This window comes from Oculina patagonica, chromosome 6 (genome assembly GCF_052425735.1).
Source record: "Oculina patagonica isolate OP01 chromosome 6, crgOcupat, whole genome shotgun sequence".
Lineage (NCBI taxonomy): Eukaryota > Metazoa > Cnidaria > Anthozoa > Scleractinia > Oculinidae > Oculina > Oculina patagonica.
In genome coordinates, this window is record NC_135763.1 from 11,313,157 (window position 1) to 11,329,779 (window position 16,623).

The window sequence follows — 16,623 nt, forward strand, 5'->3', positions numbered from 1 at the left end:
TAACAATAAGGTATGACTTTCTTTTGTTGTTCAAAGGTTATGTTGTTGACCACTGAGTGCACCTTCACAATTTATAGTTATCATAGATTACACAAAAACTAAGGAGGCTCCAACTGCACCTTTAAAAACGTGCCAAATCTCACAGGTTGCAATTTGACACACAAAGCTAATTGTCGCCTTTAGCAATACAATAATTAATAAAATCGATAATATATAAACATTCAAAAAGGTTTCACTTGACTAGAAGCAACAAACCTCGGTAGATGTGTACGGAAACCTGTCTTATTTATCAGAAAACCACACAACATATGTCAAAAGAAGAATTAGAAAATGATTTTGAGACTAGCACTTCACACAACAATTAATATCATACTTTTTTCTATAAAAATTCGTCTTCAGTAACAAATACATTTCGGACATGCACAATGATTTGAAGAATAGAGCCTCAATTTAAAAGCTATACTGATAATAAAAAATATCATATTGAATGAATTTTTTCATCTACAAAGTGATGTTAATTGAAGAGGAAGTTTTAATTTGGAATCAAAAGATGTCATTAGTGTTACATAGACAAATGTACTCAATAAAAATACTCTTTAAAAAGGGGAAAGATTCAATCAGTTGTATGATCATTCAGAGCGACTTCAGTGTAGTTGAACGCACAAGATGAGGGGAGAGCGGATTTTTCAAAAAGCGATTTCAGAATACAAAGAAAACCATTTACCTGAGTTGGTAAGAGATACTTTCAAAAAGCATGATTTCAAATTTGCTTGGCTTGATGTATCAATCTCTTGGCTACCCTACCAAGCAACACAAACAAACAACGCTTCCTTGAAAACCGATTACAACAAAGATGGTAAGCAGATGAAGTCAAAATTGCAAAGAAATGACTCCGTGAAAAAGTTAATAACGTCCAAAACGAAAGGAATCCGACGCTCTCTCTCGGAGAACTTCAAGCACAGAACTGTAGTAAAGTCAGGCTGTAACTCGAACGATTCAATAAGCGAGGAAATCATCGAAGACGAACGTCTCGCAGTGGTGTATTTGAACGCCGATGAGTACATCTACAGACCATACGCACCGAATACACAAAGAAAAGCAATTTGCGATGAGATCGAGAAGGGCATCGTGCAAAAGGGAGGTTCATTAAGATCTCTAAGAAGGGACCTCATAGTTGCCGTCAATTTGTCCAACTGGCATCTTCTCTGAGAAGGAAAGGGCAGGAGGCGTGCATGCTCTATGTGGAAACGATGCAAATGAAAAAAAAAACGTTATGGCGTTATGATTATATATATATATATATATTTAAGCGTTTGATGACGAAGGCAATCCAAATACATGTTATGTGGATGGATACACACGACACAAGCCGAAAGCCTCCGATCGACTAAGAGTTATTTCTCTTCTCTCAAAAATGCTGTCGACTTTATGCCAAAATAGAACCCATATATTAGGGAATAAATAAAAAGCATTTACTGGTAATGAAGCTTGAAACTCCCTTCAGGATGATTTCTGCCCCGGAGGGGGGGGGGGGCACTCAAAAAAGTTTTATACGGGGAGGCTCCGCCCTGAAGTCCAACCCCTTACCTTTTTATATACCATTTTGACAGAGAAAGCACCCCTTTCGTATACTGGCCTTTTATAGAAAAAAGTACCCTTTTCATATACCTAAACGACACAAAATATACTTAAAACAGGAAGTTCTCTTGACATTTTTTTTATGTAGCGCTTAATAAATTAAGACGATACAGCCAAAAGTTGCGTCTGTTCAAAATAATTAATTTAAAGGACTTTTTAAATATCTTAATGACAGATTTCTCTACCCTTTCATATACCTAAACTTGTGAAATCCCTACCCTTTTATATACCTGAAGCCTGAAAAAGGTACTCCTTTCGGGCGGAGCCTCCCCGTATAAGCCATTATATGGAGTACTCCCCCCGGGATTTCTGCTCAATGGCATCATATTGAAAACTTTAAGCACTCTGTTAGACATTTCATTGTAAAAAAGTGAATGCAATTAGGTTTCACAATTAGCTATTATTTTGTGTATCGCATCATCATCATCATCATCATCATCATCATCATCATCATCATCATCATCATCCTCCTCCTCCTCCTCCTCCTCCTCATCATCCTCCTCATCATCATCATCATCATCATCATCATCATCATTGTTATTGTTATTGTAGTTGTTGTTGCTTTGTATTATTTTTCTCGCAAATTAGCATCATGATTGTATCGATAGAGGTCTAACCAGCCTCACCAACGTAATGAGATAAAATAAAAAGCCGCGGTATATGCTAATGTCGCATTAAACAGCGAACGTTTCTTTCAGAGGAAAACGTTGTCCTTGACGAGTAGTTCAGAAGTACTTGCATCCGCGCTAGCTGTAGGTTTCGTGATCAATAGAAAATCGAGTTACTTTCTATTTTCGAAAATTACTGAAAAATGAAGTAAAGCCTCGCGTGAGAAGGAAATGGGCGTAAACGCAGGGCTTGCACATTTATATTTTCCCGTAATTGAATTAATTGATTTCCACAAAGACTTTATTTGTCCGATTTTTTTCCAATAAAACCCGATTTTCGTCGAAGTTCATTTCTTTTATGGCAGGTCTCCTATTGTACTACCTTTCGGCAAAGTTTCGGAAAATTATGTGCAGAAGTCGGATTTCCGAAAAAGACCGAAATTTGCACGGCTTGGCCGCTATCTTGGTTTGCACGTAGTGTGGCTTTTATCTTTAAAATAATCTCATTTCTAAAGTGCTTTAATTCTGTAACTATTGCAAATAGTGTAAATGGTGAATATTACTTTTAAACCCTTTTACTTGTTAATGTTTCGCTCTTGTTTTGCACCGGAATGGTGCTCACCGCGAGCTGTATTTGTTGGCTTCGCAGCAAGTGGCATCACGGGAAGCTTCATGGAATTGTTTGAGAAATGAACACATAACCGCGTGTCTTATGGGAAGAAAGGTAATAATTGTTCTGAAGTTCAAGAGCACAGAAAATGACACTTTTCTTCATTTTTTTCCTTTTTTCAGTTATTTTAATATTCATTTTTTCGAAATGTAAATGCTCATTTTATTTGTCATGTATCAACAAAACCCAACTGGGGAGAAAAATTTCGTTCAACCTAACAGCTTTTAATTTTTTTAAACACATCAAAATTGGCCTATTCCGCAAGTGAGTTAAAAGACAGAGCTGGGGAATGGACACCAGGCTAGGTATCAAACTTAATTGTTGTTTTTCGAAGGAACGACTTTCAAATCCATAAAAAACTGCCAGTATGCTTTGGGTACTTGTGGTGATCCACTCTTATTCCAGCAAACAAATAACCCAGCGTGCTGAGATGTGATCAAAACTAATGGCGAAAACTCAGTCTTGCGGTGATTGAAATGCTTTTAAGCAATCAACATCTTATTTGAATTAATGCATGAGATGCTATCAAAGCTTTTCAAATGGCATTTTTATTAATTTTGCTCGCTTTACTCATTACAAATTGTTCGCAAAATTTCAATAAACTGACCACAAAGTGGCCTATAAATTAGAAAAAGTAGCGTCTTGTTGTCGCAGCGTGGCGAGAGGGAAATACCGAAGTAATTTACACAGGCCATTGTTTTTCTTACAATTAGCTTTAACGATCACTCTGAAACAAGGAACATCCGTGAACGAATGTGAGCAACTTGTATATTCAGTGAACACTGTTAAGTCGAATGGAAGTCAAGAAGGCGAACGATCGAAAAAAAACTTTCAAAAATACTTGAATTGTTTTTTAAACAATGGATAAAAGTAGTCAGACCCGACGAAAAAATCACCACGATGTCACAGCTCGCAGCTTCACTACAATTAAGGAAGACAAAGACGAAAAATCGGAGTTTTCGCATTACGTCAACAGTGAAAAATTGACCAACGACCTGACTAACGGCGTAACGTCGTCCTCCTTAATACCTGGACGCCAAAGAAGAAAGCTATTTAACGGAGGCCTTAAATTGTCACGAAATAAGTGGGTAAGTATGGGCCACGAAAAACCAACGAGAAAAAACAGAGTTTTAAAGTCGGAAAAGTCGATGGATGACGCGCAGTTTTTAAAGGAAAAGCAAAGAGGAAGTCCCTTTCATCGCGAAAGCTCTTCTATAGCAAAAGAAAGCGTAGAACTGGATCAAGGATTAAATCTGGATACTTTGCCCGAAGAGTTTTCTCTGGAGTCGTTCAATGATACGCTTAGAAGAGGAAGTATTTGTGAAGAGATGGAAAAGGAGATTTTTGACGGAGGAATTAGCTTGCACAAGATGCGAAAGGCAATGGTGATACAGCAAACTCTAAAGGATAGATTTCTGATGTGATTTTCAAAAAATGAAAATACTTATTATGTTGGAAACAATATGTGTTTGGCGCGGCATTGTTGATAAAGAGGAATAGTAGATACTGCTTGAAAAAACTTATCATAACCAAACATGTCAAAGAAGCAACCGCGATAAACTTGTTTACTTCGTTTAAAACATTTACAGAAAAAAGTGAAAATTCTAAACTGAGATATCATTGTCTGCTTACATAAATGTCAGCAGATGTCAGTCAATATCTTTGACAGGGTTATCTGTATTTGCAATGTTCTGATAAAGATGAAAGAGTCGTAAGAAAAGATTTGTAGAAGAGGAGGCAACTCCTTTAGAATTAATGAACTTTATCTCAGCGGCACGTTTTTCAATCACAACGCACCTGCCGCCATTATATATATCACGCATTTAGAAACAAATGAACCAAACACGTTGTATAAAACATCCAACTTCCACCTGAAAAAAAATACGTTTTGAAATTACAAAAATGAAATGAAATTCGGTTCATATTAATTTCGAAGTAAATCTGCAAATTTTTTCACATTTTATTTTCTGTGAAGTTAGTAAGGACGAAAAAATAATTTGTCGTAACTGCGTTGAACGCAAAATGATTTAATTATTCAATTTTGTTGTGGACGTCAACTATTAGAATTTGTAATGATTAGGCGACGAGAAACAATAGAACACTAGTCATAAAAGCGTACTACGTGACTCCGAGCACTGTTGTTTTCGCGAAATCTTGAAAAAATCATTTAAAATCTCATCCGTCATCAAGAAAATACGTTAATTGGGAGAAATCACTGCAGTAACGTAAGCGAAGATAAATATTGAGTATTTATAACTCAACAATAAAACGATTTTTTTCGATATATGGTATTTATATATTTTATTTGGGATATATATATTGTAGGCTCCATCATGTGTGATGTAAGCGAACAGGTTTTAAGTGTCAAAAGATGCGAAAAACTGTTTTTCTTAGCTCAACGTTTTGTTCGTCTCGCGAAAAACTGATCAAATTTGACGCGAGGCCATGCAAAGCGATCATATCTAAAAAAGGTTTACAAAATGCTGGTTAGATTGGTCCGAAGCATCCTCGCTATCTCCAGAGGCCGAGGAAGAAACATTCTCTTTGTTGCTCGAGATTTGTAAGACAAGAAACGATAGCTTTAATGGCCACACAACGAAAATTTTCCTCAACCTCCAACCTCGTTCCCAGGGCTTTTCCCTTTGCCAAATCGCCAAGGGAAAAGCCCTGGAAACAAGGTTGCTCAACCTCGTTCCCAGAGCCACTCTCCTTTAAGGGCCTGGGAACGAGGTTAACATTTCCTGCAAGAAAATTTTGACGTAACAAGGCAAACATCCCCTCTACGTCATCAATTCCTAATTCTCCCAGGTCTTCTTAAAGATCGGGCTTCTTTTGAACTCAGCTGACAAAAGCAATGTCAAAAGCAATGTTTGAGCAGTTAAAAAACAAACAAACTGATTTTCCTTTTTCTGCTCTGGAAATCATGTTTGGATATGGTGAGCTGTGTAAAGACAGCATACATGAGGTTAGAATAACAACTACCGTATTTACTCGAATAAGCGCCGCCCCCATCGAATAAGCGCCGCATTTGGGACCAAGAAGTTGGAATAAGCGCCGCCCCCGAATAAGCGCCGCAGTCACGACGAGGCGCTTATTCGGGGAATTCCGTGTAACTGAAAATAGCACTACAAAGCAACTCTAAAACAGCCTTGGAAATGCCTTTTCGTCAAAAGCAATGTTGTACTCTTTTGTTGGTGGGGCCCGCAGCTCAAAGTTATTATATTTTACCGCTCTCCCATTATTTTTTCTATCCAAAATTCTTACAATACGTAGTACGCTGTTAACGTTTCGTCTATATAAGATTGTTTGTGGCGTCCAATGTTTAAATAAGCGCCGCCCTCAAATAATGGGGGGCGCCGCCCTCGAATAAGCGCCGCACTTGAGGCGCGGGGGGGAAAAATTTAATAAGCGCCGCGGCGCTTATTCGAGTAAATACGGTATATACGCAAAATTACGCTGTTAAGACCCCCTGGTTATAGGCCCATCTACCTGAACACACAAAAAAAACATTCGATTATAATACCCCCAGATTATTGTGAGTTTTTATAGCTTAATTTAAAACCAGTTAATGACAAATGTATTTGGATCAAAGCTGCTGTAGCTCATTACGATTTTTTTTTAATTCCGCTTATAAGCCCACCCCCCCCCCCCCCCGATATAAGCCCTCATCGAAGTTGTACAAGCCCAGGCCTTCTTAGGGGAATTTTACGGTATTACGTTATAGAAGTTATTAAAACAACTTTTTGTGCAGTCTCAAGGAGTCAATGACTTCTCAATAAAATTCCAAGACTGCTGGTAAAAATTTGAGGACTTTTTTCAGGAGAAAGGTGATTTTTTTCTTTTGTTATCGAACCTTTTCAGGATCTGGAAAGTTTTTTTCTTAAATTTTAGCCCTTTTCAGCCACACTCAACGATCTGCTTTCCCAACTAAATCACACTATATTATATGACTGTGCAAACCAATAAATGCAAAAGAAGTCCAGGTTTTAACGAATATATTTCATCTCTTAATTAGGTGAACATTTTTCAGCGAGGTGTATATTAAATAATTCAAAATTCCTAATTTTATTTCCATCTAAAATATTTTCTCGCATTCTCCTTTACACCAATGGAAATTCAGTCTTCCATAGTTATCATGGTCAAAGATGCGACTTGTGACGGCCTTTCACGACTTCTAAAGCTTCTTTGAAAAGTCGCAAGAACATGTCCACATTTTCTGTGTTCGAGTTATGACCCATGAATCCTACACGCCACACCTAAAGAATATGACAAAGTGCGTTTACTTGATGATTAAAAAAGATATGTGTGATACCAAGGTATCGCGCGTAATAATTTACCACAGCATTTTTCATGATATTTAAATACCGTATTTATTCGATAAAGCGCCAAACCTCGAATAAGCGCCCACCCTGTAGGTAGGAAAAGTGGCTCATCCTCGGTGTAAGAACCTGTGAAACTCACCGGTGACGTAAAACAAAGAACGAACAAAGCAACAAAGAGCGTCAAAAACAATACAGAGCAGCAGGAAAACAAAAGCTCCAAAACAAAGAAAAATATCACAGGTTTTTACACCGAGGTAAACCCGGAAAAGTTAACAAGCGCCCAACCACGAATAAGCGCCCACCACTACCCCGTAAAGTGCACGAGAGGAATAAAATGAGAGGAGTGAAATTGACTAAGTACTAACGAGCAACTATCCCGAAGACCGAGCTTTCTTAGTAATTAACAGAAACTTTCAATGAACAGTCAAAATTCAGCTATGGTTCATCTTCACGTTTTGTTGTTATTTACTGTTTTCTTGCAAAATAAGCGCATTACTCGCTAAAAATAGTGAAAATTTAATAAGCGCCAAGCCTCTAATAAGCGCCGACCACAAATAAGCGCCCACTCTCAAGGTCCAAAAATTTAATAACCTTCCAAGGCGCTTAATCGAATAAATACGGTATGGTCCCTCGGACTGTTTTTAGAACTCCACCATACATTCATCGAGAACTAACCTTTCCAACTGTTGGGCCAATACCAGCTACAAGTTCAACCTTGTGCCTAGAAAGAGAACGAAAACACGACTCTTTTTACAAAGGCTGAAGCAATGAAATAATCTGAGAAAAACCGTCCTGCCTTGAGCAAAAATTAAAAGCAATAACAAACAAACGCGTAACGCGTAACAAACCGAATAAGTTAATACGCGTGTCAGCGTAATTTGGAAAATTTGAAGACTGGTACATGGTTAGATTCCTTCGCAGCAGTTAATTTAGACTGTCCACAGCCCTCTATTTTTTCGTGTTTTTCGATCGATGAGCGCGCGGTGAGAACGGCGAGAGAACTGGACGCCAGCGCAAAACGGAAGAAGCAAGAGGGTTGGGGGGGGGGGGGGAGCGAAAAAAATAGAGGGCCTCTCTATTTTTCCTTCGCTTGCTTCCCGCTCCCCTCCCCCGCGCGCTCGCGCTTCGCGCTAACTTCGTCTGCTTTTTTGCGTTGAAAAATCGAGAGGCTGTGGACAGTCTACAGTTAATTGGGCGTGATAACACTTTTTACCCGATAATCACTTTCTACTGCATAGATCTACAGTAAAAAGTCTTTGAAGTAGCTTTTAGTTCCCTGTAAAAATAATCGGTCTCCAATCCCGCTTTTTAAAAGAAGTTCTCAGCTCAACTGTAGTTTTAAATGTCTACGTTATTCTCTTCAAAGCATCGCTTTCAAGAAAACAAGCATGAAACATGTTTTCGCCTGACAAGTTGTTTGTTATTTTGAAAGCCAGATAAATAATTTGCTAGTTCTATCTGTTGCAAAATCATATGCTTACCAGGGTTCTATCTAGGATTTATCGTTTGGGGGAGAGGTCCCGAGTGGGCGAGGGCCGCGAGCTTCCTGGGGGTTGGTCCAGTGGCATGACCCGGCCTCGGAAAGTTTTGAAATGAATATGCACTTAGATGCAATCTGGTGCATTCTGAGACACAATTTTGAGAAATGTTACCATGTTCCTTGTAATATAGTGTCCTTAGACAGGGAATACTTGCTTTATGTGTACTGACCTTGTCGCATCTGGATGAATTTTCCTATATAGTTACTTATATATTGTAATGATAACAATATTTTGCTGGGCACTATTTTTTTTTTTTTTTTTTTTTGGGGGGGGGGGGAAGCTTCTACCCCTCAAATACCCTAAATAGAGCACTGCTTGCAAAAGGGAAAACTCACAGCCTTATATGCCAGTTTATGCATGCATTTGCTGTGTGCGTACTTGTTATTAATATTGCTCACCTTTTCATAAGGTATTCTGTCACAGCTTTCCAATCTGGAAATCCTTCAGGAATGAGAATACTTGTGACTGTCGGAAGACGTAGGGCCTATATCACACCAAAAGAGAAAATACAAAGGTGTTATAGTTTGAGAGGCAATGGTGTTTTTAGTTCTTTATGGACCAAATGGTAACAGTAGTATATTTTCTCGTTCGCCGGGCCCCGCGGGCGCAGCGGGGGGGGGGAAGTTAATATGTACATATTTAAAAAAAAATAATACAATAACCTCACCTTATCTTTAACAAACATTCGTAGCCCCATCCTTTCAAGTCCAGTCCAGAGATGTTCAATGGTATTACGATGCCTTCTCCATGAATTCTCAAGTCCCTGGTGAACAGAAATTTATTAAAACAGTTGTACACACTTAAGGCCTGGCTTAAGCGGGAAACATTGTTGTGGACGCAAATGTTTCCCGGTTTAGCCACGCAGGAAATATATGTTGCAGAAACAAATTTTGCTTCACGGAAACAAAAAATGTTTTAGCCTCAAGTCAAAAACATTTTTGCTTCCCGGACACAAATTTTGCTTCCGAAACATATGTTGCCCAGTTTAGCCACCCTGGAAACAATGTTGAATAGTTTATGCCCATGCGTGACAGTTTGTTCCGCACCATTTTTCTTAGTTTAGCCTACCGGGAAGCAAAACATTTTCCTTGCTTACAGCTAATTTAGCCACCTAGGAAACGTGACAAGGAACAATGTTTCTGCAACAATGTTTCCTAGTTTAGCCAGGACTTAAAGGTTATTATATAACGTGTGGTTTCACATGTCCATACTCCTACAGAAGGGGTTGGAAGTTCCTGGGGGTGGCATGGGAGGGGTCTCAAAGGTAAAAAACTTTAAGGAAATGTATTAAGCTTAATTTCGAATTTCCAGAGGGGTGGGGGGTCATACAGAAAAATCCCTTCCATGGGGGAGGTATGGATAATTTATGGAACTACACAACAAGTTTTGTTATTAGTTTGTACTCAGCCATAAAGGGATTGTTAGTTTCTGCATGACATTAGCCTCTTGATCTTTCTAGGAAACAAGGCACCATGTAAATTAATTGCATTCAACCTCATGACTTGATCTGGTATTATGACCAGCTCAATATTGAATAAGAAATTCATTTTCTCTATCAGTGTAGAAAAGCGAAACCTTCTTTAATCAAATTGACCTACACTTGCCTAATATTTGGCATACATCCACAACAGAAACTATCAAAGAATTGATGAACTCTTCTGACTATTAAGTAAATATAATACTGATAAAGTGGATCTCTTCACAAAATAAATTAATAAGAATGTAAGGGGTTGGTCTTTTTTTGCACACATTTCATACCTATAATGCTGTGTTTATCACCAACATAGGCAAGCAATGCGTGCATAAAGAAAGGCAACTAAAGCCCTTTGCATGTCTTATGCACATATAATACTTTTAATTACCTCTTCTGCTATCTGTGCCAGACTTTCTCTCAAAGCATAAACCAGACTTACTGCTCCTGTGTGGTGATACCTAAACACAAAAAGCAATTAAACCTAACGCATGTAACCTGTATACAAAATTAAAAACACATCATTAATATTTAATTCTTTGAATTAAGAAATCATGCATATTGATTCACCAAACAATAAAAACATTTTAATAAATTTAGTTCCTCAGACTAGTTCTACCGGTATTAATAACAACAGCATTGTCGTAAAACTAAAAGCAAATTTGAGTTGAATTCTAAAAGAGTTTATTCAAGGGTCATCACAAAGTGCGAGGCAGCAAGGCAAGCGATCCACTCTGGGTGGCCTACATAGCACTTCTGTTAACCTAAATGGCACTGAAGTTAGCCTTATGTAAATATCACTCCGATTAGCTATCCTACAGTTAGCTTAGATAGCTTGCCTCCTTTGCATGCCTCGCTGCCTTGCCTCGCACAGGCACTTTGCATGCCTCACACACCTTGCTGCCTTGCACATTTGTAAGACTCTTATTTTTTTAAACAAAACGTTTATCATAAACATCATCAATAAATAAAGTTGAAAAACCAGAAAAAAGAATATTTACCTTCGTGGACCACTATCACAACCCCAGTAGTTTCCCAGTTCTTTAATGTCCAAGTAAAATGATGGCACTTTGGTTTTCCGGCCAAATATCTTTGCCCTGAATGCAGCAAAATATAACTTAGATCAAGTACATTTTGTGTACCAATCTTTAAAAGATGTAGAGTACAATATGTCTTGAAACAACTGTGCAATGCCAAATCGCTATTATTGGGTGTCTAGAAAACCTAAACAGTGAATAGCGAGTTGTCACGAATAGCAAATAGTACAAGTAGTGAAGAATAGTGACAAATAGTGATGAATTAGAGAGATGTAGTTCCTAGTTCCTCACAGCAATGTGAGATTTTCCCGCTAAAGTGATTGCAGAATCATGGATGCTTGTCTGGAGAGAAGGTTATTATATTAATGCAATTTCTTCTGTTTTATGCCGCAAAAGCGTATTCGTTAGCTTATTGTTGTATTTTCTGTTTACATCTTGCAGGTGATGGACATTCCCAACCAGAGTTCAGAATTTAAGAAAAGTTAATAAATTCACTAAAATTCTTGTTCTGATTTGGATAAATTGATGAGGGGGGATGGGGTGGGGGTGGGGGTCAAGATAAGGAACACCAGACCCATGACCCTGAGGCCTTAATTAAATTTCCATTTAACAGTAGATGAACACTTACATGGCTCTGGGGCTAAATGTAATTGGTGCAATTCCAGGAGGTGCGCCAAGGCACTTCTGAGAACCTGAATAAACACAGTCCAGGTCCCAGTCATCAGTTAAGAAAGGTGTTCCACCAAGGGAAGCCACTGTGTCCACAATTATTAAGCAATTATGCCTGAAATCAAGAAACATGTACATGTACTGTGTACATCAAGCTTTATAGTTCACTACTAAATTTTGTCTGGTTCTGATTGGTTTTAATTGATCACATGACGCATCAGTGTTCATTCGCGGAGGGCACTATCAGCCATGTAGTGCCTGCCTGAGAAAAATACCCAGACAGATAGTTCTCTTCTGTGAATTTTTTTTTGTAAAGAAACAGGCATACAGACAGAAAAAGCCACTAAAATAATTCACTACATATATTTAGTGGGTTTCTTGTCTAGATCTGGTTTCCTTTCTTTTATGATTTAGGCTTTCAATTAAGTCTTTTGTCCTAAAAATAAAAAGAGTAATTCACATGTTCATTTTTGAATTGGTGAGAGGAAGAAAATTTAGTGGTGAGCATGTAACGACAGTGTTTTTTTTCTTGGAACTATCGGTCTGACGATTCTTAAGATTAGCATATTAGCCCTTGAAGGTTTGCTTCTCAGAATTATATTTGTTTCAAGAACATCAAATTTCTGTCAGCCGATAGTCCCTCAACAAACACACTCTACTGTTCAAATAGTATTGATTTCACAGAACAGACCAGTAAACATATTGGGTAGTTAGTATCATAGAAATTTTCTTCTTTAAACTCACCGGTGGCATAAAGCTCCAATGCCATCTAGCGGTTGACATATTCCAGAGGAAGATTCACTGTGTGCAATAAACAGAACTGAAGGCTTGTGCAATTTGAGTCCCTATAAAAAAGTAAATAAAATGAATTATTAAAGCAGTTTCAGAACTCACAAAATAATGTTTATTGAAGTAGGAAGGTGAACTAGGATTAAGTCAAGATTTTTACCAAGACTGGTTTGCCTGTTACTAGCTAAGACCCTGTGAATTGTCACATAAAAATTAAATAATTAAGTTAAATGAATCAACAGAATAATAATAAAAAATGGACAAAAATTCATAGTTATGCACTCTCTAACCTTTTCAATTTCTGCATAGGTATGATATCCACCAGGTGACTTTTCAATAACTCTTACATCACAACCTTTTACAGAAAAATATAACAAGTCAGTGATGTAATAGACCCTTCCATGGTTTCTGCCGCCATCTTGGTTGGGGAGCAAACACGGAAAAATTACAGTAAATGTATGGGAAAAATGAAAAATCTAATGTCGAGTAATTAATGGAAAATTCTAATTCCGAAATATTTTTGAGTTACAAACTCAAGATACCGGGTAAACGAGTTTATTGATCAAATTTGGGGAATGTAGTCTAGCAATGAAAGCCGCAAATATTTTTTCATTTTTACACACATTTGTCTGAAATCCGAGCCGCCATTTGCGCGGAAAAATATAAGCATTTGTATGAATAAACTAAAAATGCGATTTCTCCCTTCCCAGTGTAGCTGTGCCCTTCAAATTTCATCAATAAAATCTTTTGCTAGGTATCTTTACCTTGTAATTCATTGGAATTGCAGAATGTTAATTTTCTTTATGTTATTGGGCATCGAACTCCTTGCTTTTCCCATAAATTTACTGTAATTTTTGCCATGTTTGCCCCCCAACCAAGATGGCAGCAGAAACCGTGGAAGGGTCTATTAACCATGATAAGTTTAATATTAAGTAATAAGCTCATTGCAAAACCATTCATACACCCTTTTTATCAAACACCTTTTCACTGGTATCACCACAAGGCCTTTTCATTTTGCTATAATAACATATTATTATTAGAGGGTCTTGAAGGAGGGGGGAGGGGGGGGGGGATGGATAAAATCCCATCTCCCAATCCAAATTTGGCCCAACCAACCTATTGTTCTGATGATTTTTCAAATCCCAGTCCCAGTTCTTTTGTTTCATTTGTTTATAATTCCCAGTCCCAGTGACCCAAATTCCATTTTCCAAGTAAAAGTTTGCCCAAATCCCAGTCCCCATTTTACCCCTTCAGGTCCCTCTTGACAGTCTTATTACTTTATAGGGAACAAAAAATAAATTTATAATCGTAATAATGCTATTACAAAATAACATTGATCGATGAAATTACTGTTTGTTATGAAAATAAGAATTCTTTTGACATCGAACAAAAATTATAATGACCATAATTATGACTATTCACCCTTACTTTAGGTCTTTTCGAGCACGTGTCATAATTCAATTCGTTACGATCGATTTTTTTTATTCCCCGGGTTATTTATTAATTATCAATTCTCACCTTGCCGTCCGGCAATTTCGCGTGCTCTGGAACCCCACAAACCATTTACACACACTAAAATGCGTTCTCCTCGTTCGACAAGGTTCATGATCGAAGCTTCCATCGCCGCATGTCCGGCACCAGTGATAGCCAGAGTGTAATCGTTATTGGTCTGAAACACATACTTCAGACCGGCTCTAGTCTCGTCCATTATCTTACAAAATTCTGGGTGCAGATGCCCCAGCAGTGGCATTGCAGAAGCGTTATAAGTTCTCATCGATGGATTTGCTGGGCCAGGCCCAAAAAGATGCACATTTGGTACAGTTAGGGGTACAAGCAACTGTTGTGGTACCGGTACTTTTGTCTTCAACTCCGCCATCTTGGCTAAATTTCGCGCGAGAAGGCCCTGGGGACGACGATTGCGTAAGACCGGCGTAAAACGAGGAGGAATGGGACTCTCCTCCTCCCCATTCTTCCGCGTTCTCCAGCTTTGCTGGCGGGACCTTTGGAACTGTCTGCATCGGTCTGGATCATCCATGGATGGAATTCGAGCCGCCTCTGGGATGAAAACGCCTGAATCCAATCCATCGCGTGCACTCGATGCGCAAGTCATCTTACTTATCAAATAACCCTTTCCCAGAACCCTACATCATTTACTTCCAAATATTACCAGAAATACATATTATCACTAACAAGCTTCTTATGTTTAAAAAATGTAAGCTGCAGTTGGATAACAGTTTTTTCACACACAAAGTGTTAGCTACTTTTATTTACTTTAAGTTTTTTCCTCAAAATTATGTAAGACCCCTTGTGAAACGTCATCGCTTCTACATGCATCGCGTGCCATTTATTTCTTATTTAGCATGATTATGATTGTTTTAACTTTCGCTTTAGTAAAGTTTTATTCTTTTGCAATACTGTATGTACTTATTATAGTCATGCATGAAAACTATCAAAATATATATACTATTTTGCCTTAAAGGTAAGATTTCTAAGCATTTTCAAGCAATTTTACTGCAATAGAAATGTCTAAATAAAGATCAATCGTGAAGATACTGATGACGTTACGTCTTGAATTCTGAACTTCCTCGGAAATCTTCGGAAAACTTCAAAAATGCTCGGAAACGTTCGTATGGCTTTCGAATAAAACTCGGTCTAGTAATTACAAAAGGTTGCTCGTAAATGAAAAAAACGCGGTTCAGCTAGGATATTTGTTTTCTGGTTATTAGGAGTTTCGCGCCGAAACCCTCGGTCTAAGTTTTTGCATGCTTAATGACGAAAGCACTGTGAAAGTCTCAAAATGGAATTTAATTAATTTTGCGGTTTTTACTTGGCGCCATGGAGTCTGCAGGAATCCTACTGCAAACACGTGATACATGCAATGTTTCTGAGAACATAACGTAGACTAATTTGCGCATGCGTTTGACGCAAAGTACTTTGCTTTAGAAAGAGTAGTACCAAAAGGAGAGCAAAGGGTTTTCTGAAACAAATATATACCTTTAAAATCTTCATAAATATTATGAAAGTAAAGTAGATATGCTCCACGTTTTACTTGGGACGTACGGTCAGGTGCTCCTCACCCCCAACCCTCCACAGGAATAATTAATTGAATATTAATTGGCTATTAAAGTTTACATAGTGCTTTAGCGCTTTAGAAGTTTAGCGGACGACACTAAGGGCCTCTTCACATAAGCCCGGTTTACGGGCTGTCTCAGTTACCAGGACGAATTTTGACGTCTGTTCATATGGAAAATTTTAGCCCGGTTGACGGGGATAAAATTCTAGAAACGAAGGCAAAATGGCGACACATAAAGTTGCATTTTCGCGACTATCGTAGCTTTATTGACCCATGTAACTTTATTAATAAAGCTAATTCGCATATTTCTGAAGTGGAAATAGATTCAAGGCAAAATTAAACCATTTGGACCGCCCAATTACGAAAGGGAAGCTATTTTCTCAAAAAAAGTTGCGTCCCGGCGACCGGGCTGGAGCGTTCATATGGGAAAATATTCTTCCCGGTTGTCGAGATCTCGGTTGCAGAAACCGAGATATCGGTAACCGGGCTAGCCCACCTTCTCATATGAACACATCCAAAATTTTACAAGAAAATATGAGTGAGCCGAGATCTCGGTAACTGGGCCAGCCCGGTCAACCGGGATCATATGAAGAGGCCGTAAGGGCCTCTTTACATGAGAGTTTTCGTCCCGGGATGAATTCATCTCGGTGTCGGGTCATTTTCTTGTTGCTGTTTACATGATTATACATGATTTTGTCCCGGGATGAACTCATCCCGGGACGATTTCATCCCGGGATGAAACACCGAGTTGAAATGTCATCCCGGGATGAAATATAAAGTAATGAAAGCACGGGCGAGATGAATT

At 38.3% G+C, this 16,623-nt stretch overlaps 2 protein-coding genes across 2 annotated transcripts; one reads left to right on the forward strand and one right to left on the reverse strand.

Moving 5' to 3' along the window:
- Positions 1-3,612: 3,612 nt before the first annotated feature.
- On the forward strand, positions 3,613-5,145 carry LOC144658701 (uncharacterized). Its single transcript, XM_078519177.1, has one exon. The coding sequence runs from the start codon at positions 3,777-3,779 to the stop codon at positions 4,338-4,340; it is 564 nt and encodes a 187-aa protein (XP_078375303.1). The 5' UTR covers positions 3,613-3,776; the 3' UTR covers positions 4,341-5,145.
- A 1,749-nt stretch (positions 5,146-6,894) lies between these two features.
- On the reverse strand, positions 6,895-14,631 carry LOC144658689 (alanine--glyoxylate aminotransferase-like). Its single transcript, XM_078519159.1, has 10 exons — positions 14,264-14,631; positions 13,036-13,100; positions 12,701-12,801; positions 11,916-12,071; positions 11,252-11,347; positions 10,642-10,711; positions 9,447-9,542; positions 9,178-9,263; positions 7,914-7,959; positions 6,895-7,172 (listed from the first exon to the last, which is right to left on the reverse strand). The coding sequence occupies exons 1-10, from the start codon at positions 14,619-14,621 to the stop codon at positions 7,056-7,058; spliced, it is 1,191 nt and encodes a 396-aa protein (XP_078375285.1). The 5' UTR covers positions 14,622-14,631; the 3' UTR covers positions 6,895-7,055.
- Between the last annotated feature and the right edge of the window lie 1,992 nt (positions 14,632-16,623).